This window comes from Pieris napi, chromosome 2 (assembly GCF_905475465.1).
Source record: "Pieris napi chromosome 2, ilPieNapi1.2, whole genome shotgun sequence".
NCBI lineage: Eukaryota > Metazoa > Arthropoda > Insecta > Lepidoptera > Pieridae > Pieris > Pieris napi.
Window position 1 is genome coordinate 3,671,418 of NC_062235.1, and position 19,445 is coordinate 3,690,862.

General features: G+C 35.7%; 2 protein-coding genes across 3 annotated transcripts; one reads left to right on the forward strand and one right to left on the reverse strand.

The window, feature by feature from the left end:
• Positions 1-283: 283 nt before the first annotated feature.
• LOC125059254 (proton-coupled folate transporter-like) lies at positions 284-10,874 on the forward strand. Of its 2 annotated transcripts, XM_047663619.1 has the most exons (7): positions 284-724; positions 930-1,190; positions 1,718-1,892; positions 2,044-2,221; positions 3,080-3,458; positions 6,074-6,314; positions 10,209-10,874. In XM_047663619.1, the coding sequence occupies exons 1-7, from the start codon at positions 592-594 to the stop codon at positions 10,270-10,272; spliced, it is 1,431 nt and encodes a 476-aa protein (XP_047519575.1). In that variant the 5' UTR covers positions 284-591; the 3' UTR covers positions 10,273-10,874. The 2 variants fall into 2 exon arrangements, with proteins under 2 accessions (XP_047519575.1, XP_047519582.1); XM_047663626.1 differs by lacking the exons at positions 6,074-6,314; positions 10,209-10,874 and adding an exon at positions 5,329-5,441.
• Positions 10,875-13,726: 2,852 nt separating this feature from the next.
• Positions 13,727-19,145, reverse strand: LOC125059249. Its single transcript, XM_047663591.1, has 2 exons — positions 16,931-19,145; positions 13,727-15,658 (listed from the first exon to the last, which is right to left on the reverse strand). Exons 1-2 carry the CDS (start codon positions 18,874-18,876, stop codon positions 13,846-13,848), a joined length of 3,759 nt encoding a protein of 1,252 aa, XP_047519547.1. The 5' UTR covers positions 18,877-19,145; the 3' UTR covers positions 13,727-13,845.
• Between the last annotated feature and the right edge of the window lie 300 nt (positions 19,146-19,445).

A 19,445-nucleotide genomic window follows, 5' to 3' on the forward strand; every position in this document is an offset into this window, starting at 1 on the left:
ATGACTCCACAGTCTTACGACATTACTTATTATACACTCCCATAAACAGAAATGACAGTCTATGTGGATTATGGAGAGTTCATATTATTTTAATTAAAGATTCACACATCATGGATATTATTAATGTATACTATTTTAGGTTGCAGGCTTAACAAAATTATAAATATCAACAAAACATTTTCTATTTAAACTTTAGACATTGATATAAGCCAAACGCGAAGAATGACATTGAGTCGTTACTAGACAATAGACATTGATGACTTGTTCCTTGGCAAATGGCAATTGGCATTGGGATTTGCGCTGAACGCGGCGAAATCACTGATTACTGATTAGGTGTCTATATTTTATTTAATAAATATTTACATAAACAATGACGGAAATCTGTAATCTTGAAATGAATTATTTTAAGCTACAGTCCAAGCGCAAGCGATTGTGTCTCAGCTATCACGCGTTTTTAAATGTTATGCCAACGCGAAAGAATTCAGTAAAATGTCTTTTTAATTTATGAAATTAATTTAATCATCATTTAAATTCTATATTTCTGTCGTACTGTGAACCCGTTCATAAAAAAGAATTTGTTATATTTTCAAAATGGTTCAAGAAAATGAAAGTGTATCGGAAAGTAATCCAAATATAAATGATTTAAGTGAAGTCACCAGCAAGCCTTATAGAGTGACAATGGAATTTCCTCTCTTTTTTACAATATTGTCTGTATCACTCTCTGGTAAGTCTTTTATCTGAAATAAATTGCCCTTTGAGAAGGTTTTGTACCTATGTTAAGACAAAAAATATTAATACAAAATATAAGTGATATGATTTATTTTTAATAAAATAGGTTTTCTACAAATAACTTGTACTTTTAGTTTACTAATTTTTAGTTTTAGTTTACTTTTAGTTCTGGTTTAGCCAAAACCATAAAATTGTTTTAGGTGCAGCAATAAGCAATATATTATTATATCGAACTTGTTTGCACTCATGTAGCCATAATGAAACTGAGTGTCAAGTATTTTTATCCCCCGTAAAGAACAATGGATCTCAGGAATTAGAGGAAGAAGTACAGAAGTATGCAGCTTTTGTATCAATGGTTAGAACAATAATAGAGTCCCTAGCTCCAGCTCTATTATCTTTGTTCCTTGGAGTATGGTCAGACACATATGGGAGAAAACCATTAGTTGTTTGGCCTTTACTAGGTAAGCTTTTTACATTTGTTAATATTAAAGCTGATTAAAAAAATTGTTTATATACTATATGTGGTATATATATATATATATGGTATTGTATATATTAGTAAAAAGGAGAGTCTTAAATTGTAGTAATTTTATTTAAGTCAGATGTGCAATTTATATGTATAAATTTGGTTTCCGTGGGGCTGATTACTCCATTATTATTTAAATGCTTTTCAATGTATACATACAAATAGCTATACTTATATATTTTCAGTGTTGCTGAATTCTGTGTGATTTATATTGTGAACTTAGTAATAAAAACAATAGTAATAACAAATAAAGTAACTTACTAACGGAACAGCTGCATGAATAGGAGTCAGGATTAAAAAAGCTATTGTCTTAATGTTCATAGAATTGGTTTATATTGTCATTGTAATACTGTACTACGGGTTTAAATAAAACCACAAATTATATGATGTTTTATTGCTTTTGAACAATAGTAGTCAGCGACAGATTCCCTTTCAGTCCATATAACATAAAATTGGTTTCAGGTATGTCGATTAGTAGCGGATTGACTGTCATATACAGTATGATGGACAATCTCGGTCCGTGGTGGTTCATAGCCACAGTTATTCCTATGTCACTATCTGGCGGATTCACATCGTTATTCACTGGTGCATTTTGTTATTTGAGCGATGTCACATCCAAAGAAAATCGGTCACTTAGGTAATTAAGTTAGGATGAAATACAAAAAGCTCTTTATACTATTTTTTTCAGTTTGTTTGAAGATGTTAATCTTATGAGTATGAAGTATTAAATTAATCTAACGCACTTGTACATGAAACCTTCACTTGTATTTATTAAAAAACTTTTTTAGGATGACAATAGTCGAGGCATCTGTTTCCGCAGGCAGTGTTATAGGTTCCCTAGCAAGCTCGTACCTACTAAGAGCAGTGGGAAATGTGTATTTACTATTGATTACGGCCTTCCTCTGCGTAATTGCCTATGTATTCACGAATTGCTGTCTCGACGAATCATTGCCGGGTGCTCAAAAGGTATAAAATAGTATTTTTGCAGAATAATAGTATTTAGCTAACGGCTGTGGAATTTATTAATATGACCATATCTAGGATGCAACAGTGATCTATTTTAAAAGTTTCATAGCTTATTCAGTCATATTACATGATACGAAGCACGAACTATATGTGTATGACGTATTGGGTTTGTCATACGGAAGTCATAATAATAAGACCCTAAAAGTGGACTTTGAAAAAGATAATTTTTCGTTTATCAAAAATATTAATCGTATGGTCTTGGTTCAGAAATAAGTAGTAATTGCCTCTTCTAGGCTAAAAAAATAAAACCGCCTCACACTTACGCCCGAACCCAATAACCTATCTTAATCCAAATGTTGTAACGAGTGTGCCAATAACCAATCGACGGATTGTAATAGCCATCTGTCGATACAAGATATCCATGGGAGGTCGTATCGGTGTCTGTGGATAGACCTTTGTATGAAAATGACACTTGACCAAAGCTCGATTTCAACAGTTAATTATTTTAACTTATACCAGTTTTTTAAATAATTAAAAAAACTTTTTGTACAGTATACATACTCATGTATGTTTAATACATAACAAACAAATGTTATTTGTACGATTTTATTTACTTTATTTGGTTTACATTGATTATCAAATATGAGTGAAAACTCGGTAAAATGGAACGACAAAGAAAATTTTATCCGCCTAAAATGGATTGTCTTCGTAGGGTTTGGTTATTGGGATGCATATAGGAGATCGATCGACTGTCACGGTCTGATCTCAGGTTGTTTTCAATCTGAGATTGTGGATTAATTATTGGGTTCGGGCGTAAATCACCTAAATTGTCCCGTCTAAAGAAATAAAACTTTTCAGGGTGGCATTAAATCTTTATTGGACTTCAAGTTAATAAAGGAAATGATAGCTGAATGTTTTAAAGAGCGTCCAAATTACACCAGAGCACAAATATTGTTGCTCACAGTTGCAAATAGTTTGTCTATCTTTATAATGTATGGAGTTATGAGCTTGGGCTATTTGTACACGCGACAGAAATTGCACTGGGCTATAAAACAGTATACAATATATTCGGCGGCGCATACGACTATTACCTTCTTTGGATCCTTCTTTGGTGTTGTTTTCATACAAAAGATATTCAAAGTATCGGACTTGACGTTTTCGATGATCGCCTTAATATCGACAGCAGCTGAATATATTATTAAAGCTTTTGCATTCACGACGTGGCATATGTATTTAGGTAAGTCATTTTGTTGTTTATACAAAAAAATAATCGTTCAAGTGATAAAAATAAAAGCGAAAACCTTTATAGTCGTATTTTTAATTAGACGAAGCCAACTGACAGTAGCTAATGTCACTTTGTAAAATAATGTTGCCATATTTAAAGTAACAGTGATACGTTCAGATCTTGTTCAATCAGATAATTGAACAATGAGTGTGAATAGTTAATCATTTCAAACTATAAAATAATATTATTTCTATTTTAAAATTGTATAAAAGTGCTCTGAGATAAGTTAGGTACTAGAAGTATGTAACTACAATCAGTTAGTGCCATCACCGATCATTAATTCAAGAGTTTTTTCAATCATTCACTTTGTTTCAACACCATTTTTTTTTTCATTAAAAACTGACAACACCGTAAACGTCAGTTGACTTCGTCTAATTAAAAATACGACTATTGTAAAAAATATGTTAATTTAAAAAAATTTAATCCGATCTTAAAAGCATTGTCCTTTGTTATTTTTAGAATGACTCTGCGCTCGTCTTTCACAAAAATAGTTTAAGATAATTTTGTGGTCATAGATCAGACAATGATAAGTACATTCATTCATATATCGAGTGTTTCATGTTTTAAAAGTACCTTCAAGATTTCTGAATAATTTTATTGCTTGTCCTGTAAAGTAATGAAATTGCATTTATCATATTCTGACCTATGACCACAGAATTATATTAAGCGTTATTCGTAAATATTTTATTTAAATTTTGTAGCTAACCAAATCGAAATTACCTAAACCCAAAACCTCCACGAAAGTACTTTAAATTATTAAAATATATTTATTTCGTCTAATGACTAGCTGATATAATGAAAAGTATATAATCTTTTCCAAGGTCAGTCTAACACAATTCTATAAAACCAGTTTTCTGTCGGTTGAATCGAAAACGCGTATCAACTCTGGCAATTAGATGTTTTTTTGGAATTACCAATTTTTATTGTTGTTTGTATGTGTCTGCTTTCTACGTCTAATCTGTATTAACTTAATTAACAAATGAGTTCTTAATTCTAATAATTCCTAAATCTCAAAATAGTAGGATTTCATAGACAAAGGCAAACTGCTAAGGATATAGTATAATAAACCAACCATTCATTTAAAAAAAATAAAAAATCAAATCAGCAATAATTAAAAAACAATCAACAATAGTCTGTTCCGACTTGTCACACAGAGACTCCACTACCGTTGTCTTCGTTCCTACATACCAAATTAGGATTTGATTATTTATTTGGGTTTGAAATCCCAACAACGTTTTTTCGCCCAAATTTGCCGGGAATTAGAACATTGCAGTTAATTTTTTGCATTCTAATTAAGGTAGTAAATTTACGTTAAATTATATAGGAAGTTGTACATACAAATTGTCCATAACGAAAATACCCAAAGTTGAGGGACATTTAATCCTGTAAAAGTAAAGAGCGATCTACCCTAACGCCGTTATTGTCCGTACAATATTAATTATTATCTATAATGTTTATCTCTATCCATAATTTCTCAAAATACATTTTGATTGATCTATTGTTTATATATTATATACAGATAGATAGAATATCCAACATCAATTGGCTGGCTTGGCTTATTAATACTTTAAATAGATTCTATGTTTATAAGTACATATTACCATTAAGTATCTAATTGTTGGCTGATTTATTGACAATTTGACACCGCAGAATCCTTTTTGCAATTCCCAATATAATGACCATCAATGAACTTAGATTAAATTTATACGTTAGTTATTATTAAATAAGTTATGTTCTAATAAAGATTGATGTTCTTGCTGTATTTGATGATGCTGGTAGTGGAGTCTCTAAAGCAATTAAGAGATAAGTTTGAATATTCTAGTGCCCTGGAACAAATTCCTCGCCAAATAACATTTGCAGAAGGCATTTTTGAAGTTATACTTCTTTAGGCGCGTAATGAAAAATTGATGACAGTGAAATTTTCCGATGACACAAAATTAACAGATTGAAGTTGTCCACGGAAGATGCTACGGCATTGGACATAATTTAAAAACAACATTCGAATTATAATAGAATTTATGTTACACTTAATGTAAGAGAATAATAATAAATATTTATTTATTTAATTTTTCAAATGTAAAATGAACTTTGATTGACTATAATGACTCCTTTTCCAGTATTTGATTACTTAATTGTAATTAATTATTTGCATGCAATCAAAAACGATTTTTAATAATGCCAAAGAAGTATAACTTCTTACGCGCGTACATGAGTACACGCACCCTTTTTTTTTAAATCTCAAAGTGAGCTTTAAAGTTGTGTCAACTCGCGTGAATGCTTGAGGCCCACGGGCACGCTTAAGGCATTTTCCCTTAACGGCCTAATTCCAGTTTCCTTCTATAGCCTCTGACAAACCATTTTCGTTTCATTTCATTTACGGCAATACAATTGCCATTGCCATATATGATAATTTACAATTCGGTTGGGTGACATTGCAAAAACTCAACTTAATTTGTTCTCCGAACGAACTTTAATTATAATTTGAGCTCCGAGAATCGTCGGCGATTCAACGGGCCTTTGAAGTACTGCTTAGAGAACTTTAAAAAACAATCTATTTTTTATTTCAGCTGCTGGAATATCATTGTTCCGGGATTTATCATCGCCACTTATCCGTTCTATGATTACAAAGATACTGCCAGCCCAGGATATAGCTAAGGTGTTTGCGTTGATGTGCGCTATAGAGGGAGTGGCACCGCTTATATCACCAGCTGTGTATAATTCGTTATACGCATATACTATATCAACCTTCCCTGGAGCCTTTTATTTATTGTGCACAGCTATTACTGGAATCTGTGTGACATTTTTGGGGTGAGTTTTTGTATGAAATTCTGTTTTGATTACAAAGGTATTCGATTGTTTAGAGAAAGAAGTATTTATATGTCCCCAAGTAGTGAGAGGTAATAATAAAAAAGAAACACGGTCATATATTTCGTAGCAAAATACAGCATTCAAATTTATGCAATAATAATTTTTATTACGAAAAATATAGGTACAGCACTAGATAATATACAAAACATTAGAATATATACGTATATAATAGTTAAAAGGTAAACATAATGTTAAATAAAACCATGCTAACAAAATAATTCTAGATAAAGTCTAAAATAAAATAATTTGTTATTGTTTGAAAGGATTTAAATTAGACAAATTCCAAACCACAATTATCGACCTAATGCTCCTTTCAAACCTGAGAACTTAAATATTGCGAAATCATTTCCTTTAAGCTTTTTCAACACAGAGTCGTATATTACTCTATACTTGTATTATTATAGGATAACAAAAATTACAAAGATATAGAAATAACGAAATTTTTGTAAGAAGATTAGTTGAGTAGGTACAACACAAAATTCTCTAACGGGATTTTATTAGATAATTTAGATGTTGATCGCAATCAGCATGTCTCTCTATATTTGCTTAAAGCAAGTGCTAACATTGATCTCCTTTATGGTCTTTAGAATTATACAGTACGTCTGTAAGCGTACGCGGTTCATAAAGTTGGCGAGCACGTGTTTAAAATTTTCGACATTATCATTCAATGATGTCTATTTACATCTCGTCCTTTGTTTTATTTTTAACTGAGGTTGACGACATTTCTTTTGGATTTGTGTATTTATATATGGCAATCGGAAGTTTAAGGTTGCCATGTTATTGTGTTTCCTGTGTCATTACGTATTAAATTAATTGACCCCACTTTAAAAGGGCATTAATTATTATCCGAGGAGGATATAGAAAAAGGCCGCTAGCAGAACTTAACAACTAGTAAGCACTTTTTAAACCCTAAGGCTTTCAAAACCCCGGGATTGCACCAATGATTTTTTATTCATATGCTTCATTAAAACTTGTTAGTATGGTGACAGACATCGTCAGACAATAATAATAATAAAATCTTCTTTCATGACAAATAGGTGGTGACAAAATTCATCTATCGCTAGTCCCCACATTAGAGTCCCTGTGTTGTGGGTAACTAAATAAGAATTATTCATACATACATAAAACATACATGTTTAAAAGAGTTTTTTTTTTGAGAAAAAGTAGTTTTAGTGTTACAACTAAATACTAATCAAACATAAGTCTTTTAAGACATTAAGTATGCGTGAATGCGTGAGTGTGAATGGTGGGTGCGTATGCGCATGTATTTCAGAGTTGTTAAAAGCGTGCGCTATGTCTGTGTTAGTTTTTGGAGCGGTTCATGCCAATATACGTAGTAGCCTTGGTACAATGAAAGGTAAACACTTATAAATAATCATGAATTCCGCAACTGTATGTTTATTCTAGAATACTTTTCAGTACTGAACTGAACTATACGTCATTTGTAAGGTAAATAGGACATTTTCATGGTTTTTAATGTATTTCCGCTGTTCTGCTACTGTGAATTGTGATAATATCAATGTTGATATATAATGCATGTACAATTGTGCAGACAGCATGACAAAGAATAAACCTATAATCATCACATATATAATAATATATTTCAATTTAAATTGTAATAAGTACGTTACATAATATTTCTAGAGATGTTCAATGAAATAAAACAATGAACTAAGGCCAGCCGTACACGGACTGCTTCAAGCAGTTATGACCGACTGCTTGAAGCCGCGACCGCGCGGTGAACTATAGCCATTCATTCGCTGCCGTACACACGACTGCTCGAGCAGTCGCGACCGCTTCAAGCCGTCAACTACATGATGAAATTCCATCGTGCTGTCGACCGCTCGCGAGCAGTCGCAAGGCATACACTGACTGCTCGAGCCGTCGGCGGCTCTAGAGCAGTCGACAGCTCTACGACCTCCCCCTCGCTTCCCTTCTGGCCTCGCGGCGTCTAGTGTCTCTCTGTCTGAATCCATGACTAGACTGCGGTAGAAATTTAACTGCTCGAGCGGTTGGTAGAGACAGCTCGAGCAGTCAACAACCGACTGCTCAAGCAGTCAACGCCGACCGCTCGAGCGGTCCATGTACGTCGGTCAGCCGTTAACTGCTCGAGCAGACCGTGTACGCCCGCTCTATGTAAGGCCTCTGCCAATGTCTAGTGATTAAATCCGTTAAGTAAGAATTCTTCAAGAGCAATTTATATAATGCGATCAGCGTACTGGAATGGTCATAACCGTGACTAATCTAACCTTTTAAACCAGTTTTCTGTATAGTTGTACATATTCATATATATATATATAATGCCATGATATCTCAAATATATAGTTTTTTAGGCTTCCTTGTTAGTGGCTTGAACGTGCTTTTATCATCCCTGTGGTCGTAGGTTCGAATCAAGGCAGTGTACCAATGGACTTTTCTGTCCATGTGAGCATTTAACAATCGCTTTTACGGTGAAGAACATCTGATAAATGGTTTATCTACGACTAATGAAAAATATTTTTGTAGTGAAAACTTGTTTAGCGGCGTTGTACACTTTCCAAAAATGGAATGGGTAAAAAATATTAAACTCGCGTCAGGACAAATTCGTAAGACGGATGTTTTTTTAAACCTTCGTGCTATATTGTTACGGTTTGTTTTACTTCATTTGTCTCTTTCCTCAGATACATTGATGCATGTGGAATTGGACCTTAAGTCAATACATCAAGGTTTAATTTTGCGAAACGTCTAAAGCTTTATTATTAACAATTTGGTCAGACTGACGCGAATAAAAAATGGCAACTTAAAAAATAGTGAATTTTTCTAATTGAATTATTTAATACTTATTTTAAACGTTGTTCGACGTATGAAAAAATTACAAAACATGCAATATTCTGATTTATCTTGAAGCGGACATAGGTCGTTGTCATTGATAATACAATCATAATTATTTTGTACGCACGTATTGTAACTTTTAATTTTTTTGTGATCTTGCTTGTTAAATACATTATGGTAATAATAATATGTGTAATATTCAAAAAATTCGAGATAGTGCGATTCAGTACAGAAAAATGTGCCACATTTAGTATTAAAAATTGGTTTTACATTTTTAAAACTTCTATTTTAAAGGACATCTGTAGGCATGTAACAATTATGCCGTTGAGGCCCCAGTAACGCGGCCTTGTTGGATTACCCGACATGGTTTAAGTGGGTGTTGCTCACCCAGTCTCTGAAAAGCAAAGATTCTGATGTGGGTCGTGTCCCATATACCCCTGCAACTGTCATATACGTGATTGGTGTCCCTTCAGATAAGGAACGGATACCAAAACCACTGAGTGCCTGTCCGCTTTATACACCTTTCTCTGTTAATAGTCCGGTTTAATGACGTGGAATAAGTGATACCTGTATCTTATGTTCCATAAACACCTTTTTATTTTATTTTAATAAAGACATTTGAAATAACAAAAATTCCCGGAGAGCCAAATATTGGTGGAGAGCTGTTGTGGCTGAATGTCTCTTAGCATCGTGATATCAGGAATGGTAACTCTTAGGAAAACATCGTGAAGACCATTTTTGTAGAGAATTTTAAGATCTACAAATAAAACTTGCAAGTTTTTGAGGAAAAACAAATTAACCTTTGACCCCGAATAACTTTTATTGCACATATAGGATTTATGGGGATTTTTAAAACTTTATTTATAATGATAAACCCCAGCTCTCCACCAATATTTGGCTCTCCGGGAGTTTTTGTTATTTGACCACTATTTTTGTCTAAATTGACCAGACTATAAAACATGCCCCTATGACTTATATACTTGTATAACCGTAACTAATAATTAATATAAATTTGTGTTTCAGAATCGTGCAATACTTAAGGTGGAAGTCGACAACTATAACGTATCAAAACCTGACAAACGAGTAATTTTAATTTACTTAAAATTACTTGACTTAATTTAAATTTTGATTTGTTTTTATAAAATTTTAATGCGAAATCTGTATGATGAAATCAATTTTTGTTTTCTGTGTATTAAACATAGCTTTTTGTGAACGTGAATTAAAAAAAACTAATGTTTGGCCAACGCATATATATTTAAATACGATCTCAATTTGTTTGTCATATTAGGTTCGCCTTTAACTGTATTACAGTTAATATAGTTTTTAAGGTATCAATTATTATAGTTAGTTCACATAAATCGTGTTTATATTCGGTTGTAAATTCAACACGATTTATATAGCTTAGTACTGCCTATTTACTGTACGTAAGATATTGCAGTAAAAAGTACCTCACATTTATGTCACAAATCAATAGAAATGTAGGATTTAATTTTTGTTATTCATTTGACGTGACGAGCTAAAATAGCGACTTTAAATGCGTTAATTAACATTAATTAATGCGATGTTATTAGCACAAGGTCTGACTTATAGCAAGGAATTTGCGTATTTTTCTACGAGAAATTTGTTAATGAAGACACATTGGTCGGTCTAAAACTGCATAGTGGCGTATAATCCCAACCTGAGCCCTTATAAACTTCCAATTAGGGCATCGAAACTCGGTTCAATTTTGAAAACCCGGGTTTTCGGGTCTAAGAGTAATCAAAACCGGGTAGACCGGTTTTTTCAAGCATTTCGGTCTTTTTATTGATTTTTAAAAAAAATGCACTAATCTGCGTTTATATATCGATTTCCTACAATGAATACAAAATATAAAGGATGAGGAAGAATTTAAATAAATGAAACAGTACTTAATAAATTACAAAAACAGTTTTAATGTTTAAAAAAGTGATAAAATTTATTTTTTTCTTCAGAATATCTTAAAACTTAGTAAGTAATCTAGTCTTTTTTAAACCACAGACTTGCAGAGATTAGTTTAAACATTAAATGAATTATTTTGGTAACATTCACTTATTGTATTTAAAAGCTAATACAAATAAATTCTTCATAAGACATTTTTGTAGTATCACAATTAATTTTAATATTAATAAAGCTCTTCTTCGCATTAACAATTAAGTAACGAATAATTCTAGTCTTCTATTCTAGTATAATTTAAATTGCAGTCGTTTGCTTAATAATTAGGTCTTTATATAATTAACTAAAATACTAAGTAAAAAGTAGTTATGCATTTGACACATTATTTAAACAACATAGCTAAGACATAACCTCTGACAATCTGACCACTTTAGAAAAAAAGAGAAGAACGCTCTCGCTGTCGCGTACCGCCATTCTCGAAGAGTGCTATTTCTACCCTCACAGTAGTAAGCTAATCGTCTGATGGACAAGCTGATCCAGTTTCAGGAGCATTATTATCAGTAGCAACAGCTTGACTTAACTGTGTGTTCAGTTCCTCTTCATTTGTCGAAGTAGACAACTGAATGTCAATTTCTCGCAGGTCTTGGTCTGGCGCTGGTAAATTTTCAAGAGGTATATTTTGTTTTTTGGTTGTGCGTCTAATCAGATTAACAATTTCGTTTAGCATTTAATTACCTGTAGGCCGATAAAAACAGTTTTATCTTCATTTTGAATGTTCTCAAAATATTTACCCGGATTTGTCAAGTACTGTAGTGTTGCTTGAGTTAGTATTTTTTTGGCGTATCGTTTGTTCGATGCAGTTGCCATTTTTTTACTTAGTGGTGTCTTCATTGCATCCATTTACTTCAATGCAAATTTTAGGGAAACATCAGCTATAAGTAATGTTGCATCGCGTCGACATAGCGCCTCGACGACAGTTTTAATAACATCCAATATTTTTTGGATCTCATCTTTATTTCTCCAGTCACCATCAGTAAATACAATATCTGTTTTTAAATCAATTAAAGCTTTTAATTAAAAAAAATTATCACCTGCAACACCCCGCACAACGCGCGACGAGCTTCGCTACACCCTCACCTCTCCACTGCTCCACACTTCATTCTATGAATCACGTCTTGAGATGGACGCGCGGAACGCGAATTTAACTTGCAAGGCTTGTTTTATTGGTAGGAACGTAGCAACCAAGCCACTTTTTACGTTTTAAATAATAATTTATCAAAGCGTCTTTTTATTCAATTTACTTATTATTGCATTCGAAGTGAATAAATAGCAATAACAAAAGTATTAAAAAAACCCGAAAAACCCGAGTTTTAAAAATTAAACCCGGGTTTTTTTGAAAGCCTCAGAACCGGGAAAACCCGGGTTTTTTCGGTCCGGGTAAACCCGGGCTCGATGCCCTACTTCCAATAGAGGTACAAATGAGTTTTTGTGTTTCTTGCGCGATCCCAAGGTTACGACGTCATCGCTACGGATATTGAGAGAACAACTTGCATACAAAAACGTCGGGATCGGTAAAGCGGTTGCTTTTGTGCCCCATTTGAAGAGTACAAGCATGGGCACATTGGGAACAAGAGGCTCATCAGATGTTAAGTCACATCGCCGTATGGACCGTCTCATTGGTAGAAGGATCGCAGTGCGTTGCCGTTTAAGAATTGGTACGCTCTTTTCTTGAAGGAGCCTAAATCGAATAGGTGCGGAAAATTTCAGTTGGCTTGGTGGTACGCGGCAAAAAACGATCAATTGTGGAACGACGAATGTCAAGGTGATACGGATGGACATTTTGTATTCTGCCTCGACGTCCGATGATAACAGATTAATTGTAAATTTACCTAATTTACGTTGTTCGTGATCCCAAGATGTAATTTGTCAATTTATGTATAAAATGTGAATGTATGACATTCAAAAATCTAAGTTTAAAAGGTCAAAGGTCATTGACCTTGCGATGTTACGCTTCGGTTAATCGGTACCTATTAATAATAATTGTTTTAAACGAAATGTCTCAAAGTTACCATTGTTCTAGTTATACCAAGTGATTTTAATATTATTATATTTTAATACGAATGATTGTATTTTGAAATGCCTTAAAATGTATTTATAATTACTTATTATCTATATTATACGAATCCATTTCGAATGAATCGATTTTGATGAAACAAAGTTGGAATATAAAATTGGTTTCGAGATATTTGACAAGAGAAATATGCAAACACTTTTGAAGTTTATAACACGTTGTTCACGCGCACGGCACATGATCTGCGCCGGCGGGAGTGGGGCGCGGGCGCCGCGGCTGCGACCGACCGGCAGTTATAATCACGGACGCACGGCGCGCGACACTAATAAGAATTTTATTTTAATACAAATTTAAATCCAGTCCAGGTTGTTTGTTTGTTTGCTGCAATTCATCAGCAAATCCATCTCCCGGACAAAATTTGGCTGGCATCACCTGAAAACACCACACAAACTTAAACAGATAAGCACACTCAGGCTACTAAGAAAAACAAGACACAGCCAAATTTTGTCCGGGAGATGGATTTGCTGATGAATTGCAGCAAACAAACAAACAACCTGGACTGGATTTAAATTTGTATTAAAATAAAATTCTTATTAGTGTCGCGCGCCGTGCGTCCGTGATTATAACTGCCGGTCGGTCGCAGCCGCGGCGCCCGCGCCCCACTCCCGCCGGCGCAGATCATGTGCCGTGCGCGTGAACAGGCTCCCCGCCTTGGGAACCCTGGTTACCAAGAGACTCGTCCTCTGGGTTGATAGCTGGTAGCAGACAGACCCTGCCTAAGGCCCTCTGGATTACGCCACGTGAGGTCGTGAAATCGGCTACTCGAGTGATGCCGTCTGCCCCTGGATACAGTTTCTTAACTCGTCCCAAGCGCCATCGCATTGGGGGAAGGTTGTCGTCCTTGATGACAACAAGATCGCCCTCTTTGAGTGTTCCCCTCTGCTCTCGCCACTTAGTCCGCTGCTGCAGCTCACTTAAATATTCCCTATGAAACCGGTCCCAGAAATGCCGCTTAAGCTGTTCCAATTTTTGGTATCTGTTTGGATAATTTGTTAAAATAGGTGGTTCTGGTAAAGCTGTCAGCGGCCGGCCTATAAGGAAGTGCCCTGGAGTCAGAGGAGTAACATCGGAAGGGTCTGACGTTAGGGGAGTTAACGGGCGGGAGTTAAGAATTGCTTCAATCTGGGTGAATAGCGTCGTGAGCTCCTCGAACGTCAGGTTCGCATTTCCTATTACACGTTTCATTAGTAACTTTGCTGAACGGATTCCAGCCTCGTTCAGCCCCCTCCAGTGAGGGGAATAAGCGGGCGAAAAATGAAATTTAATGCCCTCGTCGTGGGCAGCCGCACTAACAGAACTTTGGCTTGCCTGCAACATTCTGCCTAGCTCATTATTTGCACCCACAAAGTTGGTGCCATTGTCACAATAAATATCATGAGGCTTGCCACGACGTGATATAAATCTACGCAAACACATTAAAAATGCTTCAGTACTCAGACTACTAACCACCTCCAAAGTTAATGCCTTAGTGCTTAAACACACAAAAAGACTAAGCCAACATTTGGATATCTTACATCCTCTGCCCTTGCGGTCTACGATTGAGAAGGGCCCGCCAAAGTCTACGCCTGTCGCGAGGAAGGGATAGGTAAGAGTGACTCGAGGAGGGGGTAAGTTACCCATCATAGGCTGTATTGAGTTACTCTGCATACGAACACACACGATACATTTCCTAAATGTACTGCGTGCAAGATTACGTCCCCCGATGGGCCAATATTGATCTCGTATAATGCTAAGTAATAATTCAGGCCCACAATGTTTATGACGCACATGTTCTTTCTTAAACAACAGTTTCGTAAAGTTATGACGTGCACATAATAAAATGGGATGTTTTTTAGAATACTCACAGATTGAGTTTTGGATTCTGCCTCCAACCCTAATCAAATCATGCTCATCTAAGTAAGGGTTTAGTGACAAAATCCTCGATTTATGATGTATCTTTTTATTGTTTTTTAATGATTGCACCTCATTTGGAAAGGAATCTTGTTGGCAGGTTTTGATTAGGGTCTGAGTAGACCTATCTATTTCATCGTTACTCAGATCACCACTTAGCCGCGAATCCTTATTTGTTTTACAATTGTGAATAAATCTTAAGATATATCCTACCACCCGGATCATTCGTTTAAATTTCGAGAACCTATCAAACTCAAATGAATGCTCAGCAGACACACAACATGAATATACTTTGAGCTCCGGAAGCTCAACATTTTCTATAGGAGCGCTTGGCCACTCCGTTTTAGGTTTCATTAAAAAGGGTGGGCCACTCCACCATAATTCTAAATCTTGAAGCTTGCTAGGGCTGACTCCTCGAGAAGCTATGTCTGCCGGATTTATTTCTGTAGAAATGTGATGCCATGCAGATTTGTCAGTCAGTTCATGAATTTCATTTACTCGATTGTAAACAAATTGCTTTAGATTACTAGGGTTGGTATTTTTAATCCATCCCAGCACAATTGTAGAATCACTCCAGAAATATTTTTGATCAAACTTACGACTGAGTGACTGACAAACCTTTGAACTTAACTGAGCACCAAGCAGGGCCGCTGCCAGTTCCAGCCGCGGTATAGTACTGGGCTTCAAGGGGGCAACCCTAGCCTTGGCGCATAATAACTTGACTGATACGTTGTCCTCTTGATCAGTACAACGTATAAATACACATGCTGCAAATGCACTCTGAGAACTATCGACAAAACAGTGTAATTCCACTGACACTGGAGTGTCCGACGATGGATGCAAAACGTGGCGTGGAATATTTATCGCTTTTATTTGATTTAAATTATTTACAAAGTCACTCCACTGTTTCGATACATCGGCGGACACCAAATCATCCCAGTCCAGTTTAGACTCCCACAACCTTTGTAACAGCATTTTAGGAACAATTGTACAAGCGCTTAGCAACCCTAGGGGGTCAAAAATCTTGCATGTTGCTGCCAGAATAGTTCTCTTTGTGAACGGCTGTTCAATCTGAAAGTCGACTGAAAAATACAGCTTATCCTGTGAGGGACACCAATTCAACCCCAGCACTGATGATTGATTCTGTAAGTTAGAGTACTGATCATTTGTCTGGGATAAATCCTTTTCAGTACATGTGGTTGAAATGGGTTCACTCGCAAATATACTCGGAATGTTAGTTCTAAATTTTCTAAGTGGGAGGCAAGCCTCAGCCAACTTGTCGACGACTGCATCACGTAAGTATTTGAGTTCTGTTTTGTTATCACAACCGGTTATAAGATCGTCACAGTAAAAATCGTTTTTTATAGTATTAGCTACTCGTTTGTCTGAACACTCTGTTGATAACTGAACTAAACATCTGGTGGTCAGATAAGGGGCTGATGCTGTCCCATACGTTACAGTATTGAGCTGCAATGTTCGCAAAGGCTGAGCTTCATTGTCTCGCCATAATATCAGCTGTAAGTGACGTTGCGATTCATCCAGTTTTACTTGGCGGAACATTTTTTCAATGTCCCCCGTTAATACATACTTGTGCTGGCGGAATCGCAACAAAATTGACATCAAATCATTTTGTACTACTGGGCCCACATACTGGATATCATTTAACGATTTACCTGATGCTGTGCGAGCAGAGCCGTTAAAAACGACCCGAAGTTTTGTGGTCTCGCTTTTCTCTCGCAGCACCGCGTGATGAGGTAAATAATTTCCAATAGGCGGCTTCTCTATTTCTGTCAAATGACCTAACGTAGCATATTCATGTATAAAATCACTATACATTTCCTTTAATTTCGGCTGCTTTTGAAAACGCCTTTCCAAATTTAAAAAACATCTCTTAGCAAGTGAGTAAGAGTCTCCAAGAGCCTCAGGAGACTCGCGCAAAGGCATTTTTACTTGGAATCTACCAGACGGTAAGCGAATTGTATTTTCATTAAAGGAATCTTCACAGATTTGTTCATCTGTTGACAATGATCGTTTTGGCATTATGAAATTTTCCAAGTCCCAAAATTTAGAAAGTGAGTCTTTAATTTCCTGACTAAAATGACATACAGATTTCTTGTTACACTTCACAGATGGCATGGCCAGAGTCATGGGCCCTGAAACCAACCATCCAAACTTCGAATAAATTAACTTAGGTTTATTTTCACCTAATGATATCTGGCAACCTCCCTTAACAATATTCCACATTACATCGGACCCAATTAATATATCAACTTTGTTACTTTTATGGAAGTTTGGATCGGCGAGTGCAGTATTGTTGGGTATGTTTAAATCCTCGGGATCGATTTCTACACTAGGTAAGTTTTCTGAAATATTTGATATAATCATACAATGTACATCCGTAGTGTAGGCATTAATTCTTGACTTTAATTTTAATGTACAATATTCAGTGGCTGTAGATATTGAATTGTTCAGTCCACTTATACACCGTGACTTAGTACTATTAGTTTTAATTTTAAGTTTATTTTTCAGGTTATCTGTGACAAACGAACTTTGACTTCCACAGTCCAAAAGAACGCGTGCCAGGTAAGTACTGTTGTCACGCTCAACGACGACTTCAACCACTGCAGTGCCCAGGAGGACTTCGCTGTTACTCGAGTATGAGGTAAGTGTGGTCAGAACAGTGCTAGTGCTAGCCACAGTATTCAAATTTTGTTTTTCATGGTTAGTGTTTTGTTTTACCTCGTTAGTTTGTAAGTTCAAGTGACTTTCGTTTTGCAATACTTTATTGACACTATTATTATTATGACATAATAAACTATTATGCTTTTTGTTACAGGCTCTGCAGGAGCTGAGACGACAGTTGGAAGTGGAATGCCCTGGACGAAGACAATTGGAGCAGAGCTTGCGTTTGGAAACTTCTGCTTCCCTGGCTTCGATACTCAAATTCTTAAATTGATCACATTTATACACACGATGATTCTCATTACACATAAAACATGATCCATTTGGCGTAGATGAGAAAAAAGTTTTAATGTGTCTTGGTTCCTTACTACTAACAAACCTTTCATTTCTATTAACCTGAACTGCTCTAGAGCCGCCTTGGACGGTCTCTAAAATATCAGCACGTTGTCTTAAAAATTGGTAAAAATCTTCTAGTTCTATCGACCCACCAAGGTTCAATTTGTACTCTTCCCACTTAATGCTAGTTACACTATCTAGCTTTTGCACTACTATATAAATTACGAGACTATCCCACTTATCAGTGTGCTCACCAAGCGTATTTAAAGCCCTCAAATTCTTTGAAACATGATCTATAATGTACCTGAGTGATCTATGCGACTCCCTATTTAAAGATTCAAGGCTGAATAACGATTTGAGGTGGTTATTAATCAGTACGTTTTTGTTATTATATCTGTTACACAGTAGTTCCCATGCAACCAGATAATTTTCACTCGTAAACTCAATAGATTTTATCGTGACAACGGCACCACCCTCTAGTGAGGACCTAAGGTAATGAAATTTGCTAATGTCAGGTAAAGTATCATTTGCATTGATGAGCGAGTCAAAAGTGTCTCTAAATTCCAGCCATTTCAAGTAGTTTCCATCAAAAGTTGGTAATTTTATTGTCGGCAATCGAATTTGATTATTTAAGTGGCTATTATTATTGGTATTACTGGAATTACTTACAAGAGAAAGTCTATGCTGGACAGCCTCGACTCGCTCATCTCGTTTTGACACTATTTCCTGGGCACTAGACATGACCGCGAAGAACTGGCCTTCAATATCGATTCTCTCGTTCAACCGTTTATCTAAATTACTTTCTAGATCTAATTCTTCTATTTCAGATTGGACCTTTTCAAAGTCTGAAAACAATTCCTTTATTTTGGTTAGTCTCACATTAATATCACTTATATTTTTTGACGTAATGTTATCGATTTCAATTTGTTCGATAACCCCGAGAAAATCTTTGAACACGGTTAATCGCGCTTTAATTGTACCACGTTTACGAACTAACAAAGCCAGTTCATCCCGGTTCGACAGTTTACTTTGAGCCATGATTAATTTGCAAATGATATAAAAGATGTGGGCAAGAATGTGCAATCAAACCAAAATCCGTTGAGGCGAAGCGGGTAGACCCAGCGCTGCACAGCGGCCGGACCGCGAGTATAGGTCTCGCGCAGCAACAAGCGCGCAGCGGAGAATGATCGCGCCCAACCTGGAATGTTCGGCGACTCGGCTAAGCGATGTGCAATAGATGCGCGTATTTAAGCGCGTGAAGTGATAGGGAAATTTGTGAACTAAGAAAAGGCTATAGTTGAAAATATTCA